We start from the raw sequence: 18287 nt of genomic DNA, 5'->3' as shown, positions 1-18287 counted from the left end.
AGCACTGAATATCAATCCTTTATTTCTGCATGATTTTTTTTAACATTTGATTTTAGGATTTTATTTCTGTCATATTTTTATGTTAAGCAGGAGCGTTTTGTGTGCTACAGCTTCAGTCTCATGTCTAGTTGATGCACCTCTGTGTAGCAGTGTTTTTATTTCACTTCAGGCCTTCAGCTGTTACTGAGAGTCTGTAGACAAACACTGTTTCATCATGAAGAACTTGAACTGTATTTGAGAACTTGAACTTGATTGTAGTGAAGCCATTGTTTTGTTTGGAATATGAAATTTTAAATGTAAAGCGGTTGTCGTGACGAAAGAGCAGGCATGTTTGTGGCATGTTCCTTTTTTTTTTTTACAGTTGTACATAATCTTGAACAAAAATTTAAAAAGTGCCTTTGATAAAGTGTTTTGTGTTTCTGTGTGTTGATTCATTTCAGCGTTTCCTCACCACAATGCTGCATTTATACATTTATAAACAGGAACAGAACTGGATGTCCTCTCTCATAAAAACCTGTTTCATGAGACTTTCACACATTTATTGTGGTTCATCATATTGTGCCTAATTAAAGACAGCTTGACCTTTAATATTTCACATTACTCTGTTGAGGCTGAGTTTCCACATGCAGAATAAAGAACAACCTCATTAAAAGTGAAGGAGTTGAGTAGAAGAAAGGCGGTCTGTAAAATAGAAGAACATCTCTGACCAAATGCTGCTTAAATAGAATTGTTCAGGCAGTGTTTGACTTTAACTGCAGAAATTAAAGATAGGAAGCTCAGAGTGTTGTCAGCTTTTGGTCAGATTGAATTATTTCTTCTGGTTCATCTCGACATTCAGTAGGATATTAAGTCACAGAAATGTTCGGGGAAAAAAGAAGCGGAACCATTTTCATTTGTGCAACATGTTGACCTCATTATACAGTGAGTTTCCGATTTTTGAAATAATATAGTAATAAATAATACAATAATATGTAATATTTCCACCATTAGGCAGTGCTTATGCTAAATAAGAAGGTACTCGGGATGTTTTGCTCTTTAAAAAAATAACTGATGGCCAGAGTGACTTCTCCAGTAGGGAAAATATTCTCAAATTTGTTAAACACTAAAACATGAAATTACCTTTTTAAAATAAATAAATCGGCACAGACAAGTTCAAGTTGATTATTTCTAAAATAAATAAATGCAAATATAATTATAAAAGAATTTAAAAGTTTTAAAATCAATAGTATAGATAAATAAAAAATATATAAAATGAAAGGTTACCAATAATAAATAATTGTAGCTAAATATAATGCATTTAAATTTTTTTATAATGATAATAAATAAAAATAAAATATTACTAAAAAAGTAATAAAGAAAATATAACAGTAAAAAACTTCTATGTTTTGTTTTGTATTGTAACATGCAGCTATACAGGTTTCAGAGGATGTCTTCTTTTTTAACGTGTCTATCTACTTCTCCAAGATTGCATATTCTGAATCAATGGCAAGATGAAGAGCTAGCATTAAAATTTGAATCTACAATAGTTCCTAAGGCCTTGTCATGAAAACATTGCCTCAAATTTCAGCGTGAAAAAAATATGCTGAGAGTAGATCAATGGACAATTAACACCTGACTGCTCCTGCAGAAGAAAGCAAAGCATCGGCATAACATCTCACAGGTTTGCTGGACATGCTGACAGACTGAGGGAATGTGTATAGCACCTTTAAAAAGTGTCATTGCAGTAAGAGTCATTGTAACTTATGAGACCAGTGACCCATACATGCCACACCCTGGGGCAGACATACCAAACATATGGCCTGCGGCCCAAAACTGGCCCGCCAAGGGTCTGATCTGACATGTGGACAACTTTTCAAAGTGTAAAAGTTATGGAGAAGACATCAACTGCAAATTATAAATTTGTAGAACTGTAAATTAAAATAACGTCTGGACCTTTACAAAATTATTTTGATCATAAAGTAAAATACAACATTGTTCAGTTCTAGATGCTTGTGACTGAATGCTTTGTGCATTTGTAGATACACTGTGATCTGTAAGTTGTAATACACATGTGTAAATGATACACTGAGGCATAATATTTTTAAAAGTGAACTTTAAAAAAAATAAATTTCAGGTTGTTCAGAATGTTTTGTAAAAAAGATACTTAAATGTGAAGATTTTCAGAATGTTCTGTTTTTAGTACGCTGTGATTTTTCTGGTCCAGCCCACCTGCAGATCAAATTGGTCTGTATGTGGTCCCTCAACTAAACTGAGTTTGACAAACCTGGTTTAGGAGTAGGAAAAAAATTCTTAGCTAAATATCACTTTGACTTGCATGAGAGGTCTGATCTACATTCACCACGAGGAGACAGAACTGACACCACAAACATGTTGCTTCTTTTGTTACTGTTGTGCTCCTGTGATCCAGAAACAATCATATCTGACATGATAAACATCACAGTCTAACAGGCTTATGAAAAATACATACTGGTAATTTTTACAAATGTGTATGTATATATTTTGGGATGCTGAAAACCACTTTTGATTTCACAAGCAACACGTGAATCTGTACATTTGTCCAGTTAAAGGCTTTACAGATAAAAGGAGGGCTTTTGGACGACTGCATGACTACACAAAGTCTCTCCAGATGTATAATATTCAAAGAAATGTGTGTCTGTAACCATGTACATGTGCTTATTTCGGCAGCTTTGTCAGAATGTTAAAAAAATTATTGCGTGTGGCTGTTGTTTGAAGTCGGCACCATTTGACGGGGACACCGGGCACCGCCCACCGCTCGCTAGTTAGCTAGCTGAGCTGTAAGGCTGCTAAACACATCCAACAGACCGCCTACACATAAGGTAGGGATATAAACGAAGTCAGCCTTTGTCATTATGCTGTTTTTACTGTCAAAATAAAAACAGACTTAAAGCTTTTATGCGCTGTTGCTAAAAAAAAAATGGCAGTGAAATTATTATTATTTTTTGGTATCATGTGACTGTTAGCTGAGGCATAAATAAACTCCTTCAAGTTAACGGAAAGCAGTCACACCTTCCCGAAAACACAATTTAAATCTTCATAGACATTAATATATTAGTTAATGAAGACGGTGGTGTTTCTTTTGCGTTACTGTAGCTAGTTACGGTGTTCACGATGTTTTAACGCTGCGTTAATGTTTCTATCTCTAATGAACAGACCGTAAAAAACAACAAGGCTGCATGGTTTAGCTTAATTATTACCTATTAACTGACACAGGACACAAGTTAATACGTTTTCTATGTCTATCTGAAGTGATATTCGAGTTGGCTTGTTTCCAGTTGAGGCGATTGCTAATTTTTTCATCCCGTCCACTTAAACGAGTCCAGACCTGCAAACTTTCCCCACTTTATAACCCTGTAGACTGGTTTTATGAAGCTGTAGCCCAACTAAAGAGAGAGAGAGAAAGCTCATTAGATCAACTGTACAAAAATACCTACAGCTATAAATAATATACAGAAATGGTCATACATAACGGATTGTGTATAAGCATGAACACATGTATAAATAGACTTTTTAATGCACTTTTTGCAGGGTTTGCCTCTTCTGCATGTACTGTTTAACCACACATTTTGAGTTTCCATGCTTCTTTATTTGACCGTTAGATTACTTCTACCTGAAAACATGCTACAGCACTGCTAGAGATGTTGATGATGAATAAGAACTATTTCCATGTTATTAATAATTTACCATTCCTACTTTAAATAGTACCTCAAGCTCTCATACCTTTTTACATGATCCTAATCGTTTAGTACATCATGAACAGAGAACGACTGATGCAATAATTCTCCTCACAGTTACTAGTCAGTTTAATGGTTAAAACCAAAGAGCTCAGTGAGTTTGCTATTAAGATCCATCGATGGGAGAGAGTCGTGCATTGTGGCTGCTCACACGACGGCAAAAAAGCTGTTAAATCATAACAAAGTGTTTTCAAAATGCCAGAGGCTACAGCGGGAAGCATAACAAAGAGTTCAACACTGTGAAAAATCTCAGACTGTGTGGTAGTGACTCCTTTGTGGGCAAGAATGGTAGTGCAAGAGGCCAAGAAAAGCTCAGTAGTTATGTTCAAGACCGTCCTGATGAATCTGAGCACAAGTCTGGTCTTCATGGACAAAGACCAAAGAGGAGTCCACTTCTCCCAGACAGGCACACAAAAGCTGCCAAGCTTTTTTACAAAAGCTCATTTAGACAAAGGCCAGATATTTGGGTCATTGGTTCTGCTTTCCATATTCATGTAATACTTGACGACGAGGACGACATTAAGGTTGTGGAGGAAAATATGAGGAAGTCCTTAGAAAAACTTCCAATCTTCCAAAAAGAGAAGGGAGCTAAAGACCAGAGTGATGGTGAGGAAGTTTTCAACCTCAAAGACTTGGAAATCATCCCAGAAGAAGAGCGGTGGAACAAAATCTCAGTAGAGACGTGTAGAAAGCTTGTTAGCAATTATAACAACTTTTTGTTCTTCACTGATAACTGAGAAAGACTGAATGACTTTGGACATGGCATTTGAGTAAAAATGGATTAAAAAATAGAAATAGTAAATAATGTAACATTAACATCTCTAACACAATGTCTTGCTGTCTTTTATTTATGTCTTTTTCATTGATTTTTTTCCATTTTTAACAAGAACAGCCCTATTGGTCAACTAGAAATAGACTAGAAATCAAAATTTGTCATGAGTATGAATAACTTTGCGCTTAATTACGTGAGTAAAACGACTCATCTGGACTCAGACTGGACAACTAAACAGTATTAGCATCTGCTCAATAAATAGGGAACATCAATCAAGTGTTTCACAAGAATGCAAATGGCTGCATACGTCATATTTCTTGAATGTTGTCCGTTTCCTGTTTATCTGTGTTTATGTTTTTCAGTTCTTGTGTGTTGAGTGTTTGTCCTCCAGGCTGTGATGGCGGCGGTGGCAGCCCCGGGGCCGAGGGCCACAGACTGTGTGACTAAGGTGGCTCTGAGCATCTCGTGTGAAAATCTGCTCGACATGGACGCCTTCTCAAAGTCCGACCCTCTGTGTGTGCTTCTCATGAACACCTCAGGGCCCCACTGGTGTGAGGTGGGTAGGTTCAAACATTCTGCTGATTTAAAAAAGCTAGGTTGTGCTTATCCATAATAGTTTTGAATATTAATTTGAAGTATTTACAATATTTAGGGCTCGATTTAAAATGGCACACTTTGGGCACAATGGGGATTTTATTACCTGCTGGGAGTCCTTGACTTTGAGACATTTATTTGTGTTAGATTGGCCGAACAGAGAAAATCCAGAACTGCCTTAATCCCAGGTTTTCCAAGAATCTTGTCCTCGACTACTACTTTGAGATGGTGCAGAAGCTGAGGTTTGAAGTGTACGATATTGACACCGAAAACTGTAGTCTGCAAGACGCCGACTTCCTGGGAGAACTGGAGTGTACCTTGGGACAGGTTAGACTTGTTTACTTTTTATCACGTATGATTATTTGTCTTTATCGGAGTGAAAAATCTCACAGGTGTACAAAAGTATGTGTCAGTGATTGTGACGATGTTTCTTTCTCTTCAGATTGTGTCCTCAAGGAAAATAACAAGACCGCTTGTTAAGAAGGACAAGAGGCCAGCAGGGCGGGGCACCATTACTGTGAGTTTCTTTCATTCTGGGAGGCAATGATGTTTGAGGCCAACGGGTATTTCATTTATGTGAAGTGCATGTGTGTTTATTTAGTGTATTTTCACATGTTTGTTTTAAGATAATGTTATTTCATGTTTCCAGATCTGTGCAGAAGAAAGAACAGACAACAGGGTGGTGGCGTTTGAGGCTGCAGGTAGAAAACTGGACAAGAAGGTACTGATGACTACATTTTGTTCCTAAATACTGAAATATTATCATAGATCAACTGACAAGAGTTAATAATTCAGAATTTTCACATTTTTATTGCATTAATTTCACCACGTACGGCTAAGTCAGGGCTACGACAGCTACAGTAATACCATGTGGAAACTACAAGCCCTCTGTTTGCTCAGCTCGGGTTCTTCCTCCAGGTTTCTGATGATGGTGGTGATTGTTCATAGTGAAGCAGCACGATGAAATGTTTAGACAAAGGCTCAGTTATGTCCTGATACATCAAGGTGAAAGAAAGATTGTAAATGCAGCTGTCACATGACAGTAGGACCAATTCAGGAAAGACACAGAAGTTACTCAGATGTAACCCCAGCTCCATAAGTAAATAACCAGTCTAAACACAGTTACTGTTGTGGATATAATTACAATTCAGAATGGCCCAATCATAGTGTATATGATGGATCCATCTAGTCTTACAGTGGTGCAATCAGAGGATGAAATCTGACGCTAATTTACAACAGGAACATTTCCACTCTATAGCAAGACTGCTGTTAGCTGTTTTAGAATTTACGTTTTGCAGACATCACTGTAATTATCAAGTAGTAGTAATTTATTTGATTGGGTTTGTAACTACTCTGATCTGATGTATTGAAGGCCTGGCATCATACAGATGTCTATTAACATTTATTTGCTCTTCAGTCAGCCGACACCATGAAAACTATGAAAATAAACGACATACAAACATTTCAGAAATACACAAAGTTTCAGAAAAATGCCTCTAATTAGACGGATTCCAAAAAGTCTTTCATGCTACTTTTGTGTTTCTAGACGGGTCCCACATGCTAACTTGCCACAGCACTGTTTTAAACTGTCCATACTTCAACAAATAATGAAAACAAATAAGAAGCAAAATAAAACTCATCAGTCACAGTTAAGAATAGTTGGGTCTTTTAGGCCATGTCTTTCCTCTCTGGCAATGTTGCCGTTTTCCTCTTGCATCTGATCCACAATCCCACACGTGTGACCCTGAACTAAACCACGGTCATGTGATGTGTTTCATATTACATCAAATGAACATTGCAAAACAGCATTAGATTTACCTTTCTTAACGTCCTATTTATTGCATTTTTAACCCCTTAAACTTCAGTGTACCGCCGGCGGTACACCTACTAATTTGCATAGGAATTTCAAGAATGTCCGAAGGCTGCAAACGCGATTATACAAACACTATACACCGATGGAAAGCTTAGATTCTCATGAATCCGCCGGTATAAACCACTTTCAGATGCGATTACCACAGCAGGTAATATAAACACATTTGTCCGACAAAAACGAATATTCATCCATCCGTTCTCTATACACGGCTTCAACGCACACAGTGCGACTCACATTTCCGGGTTCATTATTACACACAGAAAAAATTATTCGACAAAAAACGGCCATAATCCAACCTTTTACATCCAGACGACACAAGCCAGTAAACTATTTTGTCCAAAACATGTCCTGAAGTCGGTATAAAATCCCCGAATCGGTCGTTTTCAAGGAAATGCACCTCGCGATGCGCGTCCAATATTCCCTGTATTTTTCGTCATTTTTTAAATTTAAAAATAGAATATTAGCGATTTTTTGTACTGAAAACGGCTGGAATTGACTGAAGCTTAAAGGGTTAATTTGTTTTAATAATCATGTAGCCTAGCCGCGCTAGACAACCCACAGCAACAAATTTAATTCTCTGCCAGGGTGGGTCTAGTTACCCTCCATAAGGCCCGAGGTTGGATTCTCCTAAAACTGGCCGACGAATCACCATGAAGTCTAGAGTCAGAAGGCGGGCGTAACTAAGTGACAACAGAGGCGCGACGATTCTGACAGAAACAACCGGAAACAACTAGCCTAGCCGCGCTAGACAACCCACGGCAACGAATTTAATTCTCTGCCAGGGTCGACAACAAAAACGACAACAGTCGTTGAGCTCCATTAGCACCGACTCTGAATAATCTTTCTGTTAACATGTCTGTAATATACTTGAGCTTCACCCATTGACTGTATAGATAAGGCTTCACCGAACTCCCGCATCCTCTGATTTCTGGCGCTCTAGGAGCCTATTCGTTGTGCTGATTGGTTGTATACCTACCCAATTGCTGCAGAGGGATTTGAAAGACAACCTTTTAGCCCGCCTCCCTACCTGTTGAGCGTGCCTAGACCCTTGCGCCTTCAGAACATGGGTCTTGCAGGGCTAGGCTAATAATCATGTAGATTCAAACATTTCTGAAATGATGACAGAAAACAACAACCAACTTGCTATCAGAAATTCCAAAATCACTGTCTTTTGGACAGTTACACAGTTGCATATTATTTTCTTAATTATTTCCAGGATTTTTTTGGGAAGTCCGACCCTTTCCTGGAATTCTACAGACAGACAGAGACTGGATGGCAGCTGGCTCACAGGACAGAGGTACACATACACTCACTGTGTGCCACGTTTTCCGGGTCAGGGATTTTTGGACACTGCATTTAAACTTATACAGTTACCACACCCAGCAAGGTTAAGGTGTTTTGTTTTTAATCTGTTTTGTTGTACAGGTGATAAAAAACAACCTAAACCCAACATGGAGGCCATTCCGAATCCCGTTGCAGTCGCTCTGTGGAGGTGATGTGGAGAAATCTATAAAGGTACACACACAGCAACCTGTAATATTTAGCAAAAGTCCTATTCAGGTGTTATTATTGCTGGGATAATTTTAACTCGAGACTAAATGGTTTTGCTTGTTTCATACGTACCAGTATAAGTAGAGTAGAAATCATATTTATCTAATTTCTCTTGAGCATCAACAAGCCAAAAATTGCCATTATGATCTTGTAAAATTATGAAAAGTCTGAATGGAGGCCGCAGTGGGAACCCTGTTGTGTTGATATTCCTGCAACAAATAATGAAATGTTTTAGCATTAGTTCATATTTGCTGTTTTTTTTGTTTTTGTTTCCATCCTCTAACTCTGTTAAAGCAAACTTATCAGGAAGAGATGCTTACCAGGCAACAGTTCATGTGAGTTAACTGGCGACACAGTGAGTGCTCTTCACTTGAAGGATGCAGTGTCTGTGACAGGACAGGCCAAAGTCCTCGATGCATCTACATCTATCTTAAAGGAACACATGGAAGAGTTTGGCCCTTTGGTGAACTTACCTGTTACATGTGACCGGTTAATCATTGACTTCTGTGTTGCTTTCAAATGACACTAATAACACTGGAAAGTATGTGTCAACTTAAGATATGGAGCAGGTCTTTATCAGTGAATATGTGTCCGCAAATTACAGCTAAATTACATAGTTTGTGAAGCTTCTGTGTGTTTTTGATCTCTCCAAACCTGCTTATGTTACTGATTTGCTGTTAACCATGTTTCATTTTATACAAATCAGCTGGCTGTATGATAAGCAGTAACTTCCTACTACAGTGAAGCATGTTACTGATTTAAAAAAATGACTTTACGTCTCAATCGGTAAGTTCACCAATGGGTCTTTTTCTCAAAAGGTAGATGTTTTCCGTTAAGATGGATCTCTTTTTTAGTTCCCCATGAGCTTCCTTAGTGTTGCTGTGACTGTAGCACAGTTTGTCTCAGCTCTACTGGTTGCTCCATACCGTCTTTAGAGCCGTTTGTCTTTTCTCTGTTCACTCTCAGCAGGTACCACACTGTGGGGCATTGCCATTCTGTTTGACAGTTTAGACAGCTTGTTTGTGTTTCTGGTAGTGTTTCTAAGCGTGAGGATGTCGCCTTACGTCTGAAGCTTCACACCCATAGCATGCCTTTGTCACATCTACTTTAATTTCCAATCACTGATGTTTGTTAGGGCCCCAGCTGTTTGCAGTTCCACATGAAAGAGATTAACTGGCTTTGTCTTGTTCCTCTGAACTGTCTGTCTTCTTCAGGTAGACTGTTACGACTACAACAACAGCGGATCTCACGACTTTATTGGATCCTTTCAGACCACACTCAGCCAGATACAGCAGGCGTCCCAAACGTATGCGGTGAGCTCAGAGTGTTTTAAGTCGGAGCGTTTTCTCAGAGCTTAAACATGAGACAGAGATGCTGTATTCTGACACCTGTATGGTTTGTTTCTCATCTTGCCAGGCTGAGTTTGAATGCATCAATAGCAAGAAAAAACAGAAAAAGAAAGGATATAAGAACTCTGGTGTTATCGTCGTCAAACAATGCAAGGTACTAATGCAAGTTATGTCGCTGACAAAATCAGTTTGGAGAAATTATTCGATGGTGGACCTCTGTGTGTACATGTGTATACAGTGTTTTATAACTTGCTTTGTGTGCTTATTTGTTTGAATAGTTCAATAGTTCCCTGTCTTAATTTTTTTTTGCAGATTGTGAAGGAGTATACTTTTCTGGATTACATCATGGGTGGCTGTCAGATTAACTTCACTGTGAGGACCGCTCATTCTTTTGAATCTAAAAATACGTCCCTGATATTTACATTTTGTGATTTTTACAAAAAATTCCTGGGTAAATTGAAGCTCTAATGTCTCCCACCGGGGCCAGATTGCTATTGACTTCACAGGTTCCAACGGAAATCCCAGTTTACCTCAGTCCCTCCACTACATCAACCCCCAAGGCTATAATGAATACCTGGCTGCTATCTGGGCTGTTGGTAACGTCATCCAGGACTACGACAGGTAAATGCATCGGTTGGTATTAAGGATTATGTTGGTACAGAAAGTAAATCCACCATAAATCACTTAAGCATATGGCTGTGGTTTCCTGTCTTCAGAACATTAGTCAGACAGACCAATTTGAAGGCAAAAGAGAGTTTGAAATTGAAGTCGGGTAACAGTCGATTATATTTATGCATTTTACCACCCACCTGTGATAATATGACTGCAATGTAACCTGCTGGTCTTCTGTTTGAACCGCTGCCCCAGTAACTTTGATGAAAATGGTTCTGCTAGCCCAGAAACACATAAAACCTACATCCTGTACCACTTCCTAGTATACAAATAATGATACAAACGGGCCATTTTAGGATGTTCAGTCTACAAAAGCAATTTTTCAGCAGTAACAATCTGACTAACACTCTCTCCTGTTATTTCCTAAGTTCATTCTAAATTCATGAGTAATTAAATAAATTCCCAGCAAACTGTTTTATGCAGCTTGTGAGCTAATAGCAGCTAAGTCAGAGTACCACTTTAACCCTTTAAGCTTCAGTGTACCGCCGGCGGTACACCTACTAATTTGCATAGGAATTTCAAGAATGTCCGACGGGTGCAAACGCGATTATACAAACACTATACACCGATGGAAAGCTTAGATTCTCATGAATCCGCCGGTATAAACCACTTTCAGATGCGATTACCACAGCGGGTGAGAAAAACACATTTGTCCGACAAAAACGGGTATTCATCCATCCGTTCTCTATACACGGCTTCAACGTACACAGCGCGACTCACATTTCCGGGTTCATTATTACACACAGATGAAAATATTCCACAAAAAACGGCCATAATCCAACCTTTTACATCAGATGACACAAGCCAGTAAACTATTTTGTCCAAAACATGTCCTGAAGTCGGTATAAAATCCCCGAATCGGTCGTTTTCAAGGAAATGCACCTCCCGATGCGCGTCCAATATTCCCCGTATTTTTCGTAATTTTTTTTATTTAAAAATAGAATATTAGCGATTTTTTTGTACTGAAAACGGCTGGAATTGACTGAAGCTTAAAGGGTTAACCTTATGACATTTTGAACTGTTAGATATTAAATAATACGATCAATGTGAGAGGCAGGCGAGTGCTCAAAGCCACGTCAAGTCCAAATGAAGCCTTTAAGCTGCAGTCAATTCCAGCCATTTTCAGTACAAAAAATCGCTAATATTCTATTTGTAAATAAAAAATATGACGAGAAATACAGGGAATATTGGACGCGCATCGCGAGGTGCATTTCCTTGAAAACGACCTATTCGTGGATTTTATACTGACTTCAGGACATGTTTTGGACAAAATAGTTTACTGGCTTGTGTCGTCTGGATGTCCAAGGTTGGATTTTGGCCGTTTTTTGTGGAATATTTTCATCTGTGTGTAATAATGAACCCGGAAATGTGAGTCGCGCTGTGTACGTTGAAGCCGTGTATAGAGAACGGATGGATGAATACCCGTTTTTGTCGGACAAATGTGTTTTTCTCACCCGCTGTGGTAATCGCATCTGAAAGTGGTTTATACCGGCGGATTCATGAGAATCTAAGCTTTCCATCGGCGTATAGTGTTTATATAATCGCGTTTGCAGTCTTCGGACATTCTTGAAATTCCTATGCAAATTAGTAAGTGTACCGCCGGCGGGACACTGAAGTTTAACGGGTTAAGAGCATAAACATAAAAGTTATTGTCCAAATTATTATCCAAATAAGCAAAAACCACCACTTTAAACCAGCGCTGTTACGTATTCCATTTCTGAAGACACCTGTAATCGTTTGTGTATGTAATCTTTTTTGGAGAATAACACCTATTTTATGTCACTTTGTGTAGTGACAAGATGTTTCCTGCTTTTGGTTTTGGAGCCCAGATCCCTCCAACATGGCAGGTGATTGTTTCAGTCATGATATATTTTTATTTCTGTATGTTTAACTGCAATACATTAAATCGACATTGTGTTGGATGAGTGTAATTCAGGTCATTGCAAATAAGTTTGTTTGGGATTTCAGGTTAATAGCTGCTTCTGTTTGCAGGTTTCCCACGAGTTTCCCATCAACTTCAACCCATCAAATCCATTTTGTGCAGGTAATAATAGACTGAAGCTCATTTGAATTCACTGCCATGTGTTTAATGAACATTACATTCAGGCCGTTTGGCTAAATTTAGAGGTGAGTCAGAGTGAAGTGTGCCAGAACGCTTTAATCTATAGAACAGCTGCTGTGGTGTACTCAGGCAGTTCATGAGCATTTGCTTTGAAAAACTACAACACTAGATAATACCAGATCTTCTGTTATTCTGCAGAAGATCTAGTATTAGATTTTCAAAGCATACATGTAAGGTCTACAATTGCCAGCAGAAAAATGAAACTGACTTGATAAACTGTCATGTACAAGCAAAATGGATTTGCAGCTTGTTTTGCAGTGACTGAACAGACCACTCTACCATAGTGTGTTATTAAACACCTCACAGGGAATTTGAACTTTTCCGCTGTTTGTACTTGGACAGCATGCCACAAACATGATGACTCATTTATGAGACATTTCCAGTTGTCAGCATGGAAAGAAGTATTGAATGATAACTAACACGTGAATGTGAGTCATTTGGCATTACCTTTTGTCTGTATCTTTCTTTACTTAGGTATAGAGGGCGTGGTCAGTGCCTACCAGCAGTGTCTGCCCCAAGTGAAGCTTTACGGCCCCACAAACTTCTCCCCTATCATCAACCACATGGCCCACTTTGGCAGACAGGCCCTGCAGCAGCAAACTGCCTCAGTGAGTTGCTCGAACTATGAAATCAAAGTTGTGAAGTTGCAGCTTTTTAAGTCCAAATTTATGTCTCAGTAGTTCTGATTGAGAAGGAGCCACTAAACAAGGACAAAAGTAACATTCAGTGGAGTTTTAAACCACTTCCACTGATTTAATTCTGTTTCTTTTTGCGTCATTGTTTCACAGCAATACTTTGTCCTTCTGATCATCACTGATGGAGTCATCACAGACATGGATGAGACACGCAGCGCCATCGTCAGAGCCTCTCAACTGCCCATGTCTATCATCATAGTCGGGGTAGGAGGAGCGGACTTCAGTGCCATGGAGTTCCTGGACGGAGACGATGGAATTCTACGCTCGGCTGCAGGCGAGCCGGCCATGCGGGACATCGTCCAGTTTGTTCCATTCAGGCAGTTCCAAAATGTAAGCTGCTGCAAACTCTACAGCAAATTCTTTGTAGATGCACTCCACCTGAGCTACTTTAACATCCTACAATGCTGCATACATTTGAGTGTTTGCACATCTTATTTCAGGCAGGCACACCGGCCCTTGCACAAAGTGTACTTGCAGAGTTGCCTGACCAAGTGGCCTCCTTCTTCAATTTATTTGACCTGAAGCCCCCCAGCGATCCCAGTCCTTCCTAGAAATGTAGGAGTACCCCGACCGACCTGCTGACCCTGTCCCCCTCCCTCACACCCTGCATCTAATCCTCAACTGCTTGAACTTGAGTAGGAGCTAAATTATCCCTCTGAAGTAGTTCTGGCTTGTCTGTTTATATTTTCTTGTGTCCTGTCTTCATGGTTCCTGGTATGTGGGGGCATTGTGTCCTGATGTACTGTGGGTCTGTGCCAGTGTGCCTGTCAGGGTACAAAACAATAACACAAGACCACATCCTACTGTAGCAGCCTTGCACTTCTACTACACTTTTCATCTGTAGGCTATGATTAGAGGTCTTTGAATGTTTGTTTCTGACATCCTGCTCATGAGGAAAGAGTGATTTTGTTGAAATCAATACAAATTGTATCCTAAAATACTAGCTTAGAATTGTTGGATATTTGGCTGTTTCTCATGTTGTAGTTCACATTTATGTTGCTACAGAACTTTGTGTGTTATTCTGCAGACATCAGCTACTTTAACTTGCTCTGTATATTAGATGAAAGTGTACTATGGGAGCAGTTGTCTTTATGTTGGCGCAATTAATCCCATTTTTCGAGCTTATTCTGCTTTTCCTATTGATTACAAACCACATAGGTTAATGGTCTCACATTTCGTATTGATTTTAAATCGTGTATTGTTAAGATTTAAAGGTAAAATGGTGTGCATATTTCAAAAAGTAATCTCAGTCCTGTAACCATAGGGGCACCTATACTAACTGTCTTATAGCTGGTATTTAGTACAGTCGTCCCTCGCCTTATCACGGTTCACTTTTCACAATCTCACTGTGTCGCAGATTTTTAAATGGTACATATCTAATTTTCTAGCGCATATTTTTCGCTATATTGCAGGATTATGCAGTATATGTTTATTATTTTAATTATTTTTGCAGTAAACATTTTCTAGCCTAAAAAATTGAAAACAATATTAAAAAAGATGAAAGCTAATAATTCAAACATCAGCGACCGTAGCATCAGTCTCTGCCTCCTATGTGTAGCAGCGTTCAGCATCTCGCCTCGTCCATTGCACGTTAACGTCTGATTGCTGCCCATAGTGTTGGTCCCTGTGTTGTGCTTTTGTGAAATTTTTGTAAAAAAAAATTGTATTTATTTCAAGCCCTGTTATGTTCATCAAATGTTCTGCGTTTTGTAAGGCTTTTGGCACCAAACCCAAGCGCCAGAGAAAGAGGTTTACAATGTTAAAATTGTGTAGAAAGTGTTTAAGCGCATGGGAAGGGTTTGTAAGAGTGTAAAGCCTTAAAATATATATAAATAATAAAATAAATATTTGGTCGCTATTTGGCAGATTTTTGCCTATCGTGGGGGGATCTGGAACCTAACCCCCGCAATAGACGAGGGACCACTGTAATTCATATACTAATTTGAGAAGTTTCAACACTTCTGTTAAAATCATATGGTAAATCTAGCAATGGGTGATTGGTTCCTTAGTTTGAGTAAAGTATTCACAATCAGATCTATATAATCATCACAGACCTGTAGCTCCTCTTTGCAACCCCTGCTTTTATTTAATTGCTTGATAATTTCTCTGCTTTCTCTTTCTCCAGCATGTGCATTTAAAGCGATCAGCCACAACAGATAAACCACCTGTCTAATATTGTATAGGACTCCTTGTGCTGCCAACACAGCTCTGACTTGTCGATCCATGGACACATATCCTATGGATGCTCGATTGGCTTGAGATCTGAGGAGTTTGTAGGTGGAATCGAAGTCTCTCTCTTGGTTGGATTGAGTTTTATTAGATGTGGCAGGTTGTGCTGTTACCATAAAGGGGTGTACGAGGTCTGCAGAAATGTTTGGGTGGATGGCACATGTCAAAATAAAATCACATGAATGCCAGGACCCAAAGCTTCCCAACAGAGCATGGCGTAGTTTTGAGATCACAGTTTTTCTTGTTGCTTGTCAGTGTGTTTTTATGTTGTGGCTGATCAGTGTATGTGTGTATTTATAAATGTCTACATACATATTTTATCGATTTCACTTTTTTTGTGTGTGTCTGCTCCTTCTCTGCAGTGTCCTCAAGAAATGCTTGCTCAGAGTGTCCTGGCAGAAGTCCCAGGTCAGGTCACGGGCTTCTTCAACAGCATGGGTTTGAAACCACCCCTCGGCGATGCACCTCCCTCTGACTCCTCAGCACCTCCCTCTGACTCCTCAGCATCAGCACCTCCTTTGTGATATATTCAAGCTTGTGAGATTCAGCCTTCCTCCTCAATATCCCACCTCCAAATGTCTTGCCGTTTCCTACTTGCATTCTTGGAGGCGAGTCCTCTTTAACTCTGGAATTGTGTATTAATTGTTCCTCCCTTTCCTATCAGACCTTATTGCCATATTAGCATGTTGCGCGCAGTCTGGTAGTCACGTTTTGATTGGTCAACGCTATATAAAGTTATAGTGTAAAGCAATAGTACATAGATATTGTCAGTGACATTTTCTATCATTTGTTAACAGATGCTTAACACAGATATTCATTGTGATGCTTTATGTGACTCAAGTGCCAGGATTGTTTGAAATTTAAGCCATTTCTTCTGTTACGACCTTTTGAAGGATTTAAAGGTGGAGTAAGCCATTCTTGAGAGAATTTGTTGATCTTTGAACTAAGCAGAACAAAAAAACACAGCCGTCCTTAGTGCTTCATCAGATGCCTTGCCCTCTAGATTCATTCATTCAGCACAAACAACTGGGCAAATGGACCAAGGGAGAAATGTTCCAGCCAAGGAAGTAGATATGTCTACAGCAAACTAGCTTAGTTTAGTTTTTAGTCTTAAGAAGCAGAGCCTTATGCAGACCACATCCTTTCCCAGGTAGAACAAACACTTGTGTTGACCTGCAACTGTAGTTGAGATAAGAGAAACTTTATTGTTCCCTCACCAGGGAAATTCACAAGTTGCTGTCCATGAGCAAATCAACAGAACCAGTTGGTGCTGAAACTGTCTTTTCTACAAGCTACTGCTGCATAAACATCATCTCCTTCAAAAATCTGAGAGTTGTGCTTTAAAAATGTTATGCACATTCAGTAGTCTGCTGGTGCACAAGTATAAATGTCTCCTGTTGGTACTTGACTGGAATAATGGTGGTTGGAGCAATCTTCCACTTCGTTTGCCAGTTGTGTACAAATGCTGAAATGTGTTTCAACACACACCCAGAACGGACAGTTAGCGAACTGTGACGAGATATGAATTTGACGGAAGACATTGTGGATTAGAGTGGATTACTCCACCTTTAATGGAAACTTGGCTCAAGGTCTTTGTTTTTTTGGATCTGAGGCAGCTAATAACTGTCATCTCATTAGTCTGTCAAGTGTCAGTCAAGTGTCTCTATGAAAGGGCTCCAGTACCTAAATAGGTATACTACAGCAGTCGCTTTGTTGATTTTCACCTTTTCATGTTGTCATGGACGTATCTCAAATCATAGATCTTGACCAAAGCTATAGCTTTCAAAATACAATTCAGGTATGCTTCAATAATGTTTACGGATGGAATCCTGGAACCTTTTGAAGGTTTTTCACTACAAAAACAGTTGTTTTGTAGTTGTTTTGTACTTAAGTTTTTCTTATTTTTACAAATTCCATGCTTGCATTTGGTTTGACTGGATTTGGTGCTTCTACATGAGTGTTGAACGAGGGAAATCCTTTAGTCACACAGTTTACAGAGCATCCTTAGAAGTTCACTCTGTCTTAAGGAAAATACTAAAACATGTCACTTTGTTGAGTGTTGTGAAAGTGGTCCGATACTTTTCAAAAAGTGTATGTGTAAATTCATTGAGTTGTTGTTTGCACTGATCACTGTGGCATTGCCTTATGTACCATACACGTCTTTGTCAAAGATTTTATCAGTATTTTACGTTTATATTATATGCAATACAAGAAAAAAAACATCTAACCGGCATGATAGCCAGCTTCTACATATATATTTTTTATGCAACATAATCAGATAATTAGATGTATTTTTATGTTTATCTTACTTCTTCCATGTCATATTAAAGAAAAACAAAAGTGGTTAAAATTAACAGTGATTCAAAGGAACAGTTAATTTGTGCATTGTTGAAATGCGTTTGTGTATGTAATTTGATGGATGTTTCCTGTTTTACACATGATGCTCATCCACACAAAACACATCTTAGGATGCACATCTAAAAAACTAACACTCTTCACTGTCACTTTTGATATCTATGCAGTATAAATTTATCACTGAAAAAGTTGGAATGCTGTTTGTCTGGGTTTTTTTTTATCCCATTTTGTTCTTTGTTTGAACCTTTTCTGCCTCATTTGTTGTGGAAATGTCTTTATTTATGTACTGAAAAAACAAATTCAACCAATTTGAAAGATAGTGA

At 38.8% G+C, this 18287-nt stretch overlaps 1 protein-coding gene across 3 annotated transcripts; it reads left to right on the top strand.

Annotated features, from left to right (window-relative positions):
- Positions 1-2733: 2733 nt before the first annotated feature.
- LOC110965049 (copine-3-like) lies at positions 2734-18159 on the top strand. 3 transcript variants are annotated; one of them, XM_051940319.1, is made up of 16 exons: positions 2734-2837; positions 4887-5080; positions 5266-5445; positions 5561-5635; positions 5768-5839; positions 8208-8288; positions 8417-8506; positions 9757-9855; positions 9959-10045; positions 10204-10263; positions 10379-10512; positions 12356-12410; positions 12556-12607; positions 13160-13293; positions 13474-13710; positions 15972-18159. In XM_051940319.1, exons 2-16 carry the CDS (start codon positions 4922-4924, stop codon positions 16131-16133), a joined length of 1677 nt encoding a protein of 558 aa, XP_051796279.1. In that variant the 5' UTR covers positions 2734-2837; positions 4887-4921; the 3' UTR covers positions 16134-18159. The 3 variants fall into 3 exon arrangements, with proteins under 3 accessions (XP_051796279.1, XP_022069659.1, XP_022069660.1); XM_022213967.2 differs by adding an exon at positions 13821-13935 and having other exon boundaries at positions 2754-5080; positions 15972-16121; XM_022213968.2 differs by having other exon boundaries at positions 2754-5080.
- The last annotated feature ends 128 nt before the right edge of the window (positions 18160-18287 follow it).

Source organism: Acanthochromis polyacanthus, chromosome 20 (genome assembly GCF_021347895.1).
Source record: "Acanthochromis polyacanthus isolate Apoly-LR-REF ecotype Palm Island chromosome 20, KAUST_Apoly_ChrSc, whole genome shotgun sequence".
In the NCBI taxonomy this organism is placed as follows: domain Eukaryota; kingdom Metazoa; phylum Chordata; class Actinopteri; family Pomacentridae; genus Acanthochromis; species Acanthochromis polyacanthus.
Note: the sequence above shows the minus strand (reverse complement) of the source record. Positions and strands in the feature narration are given on the sequence as shown.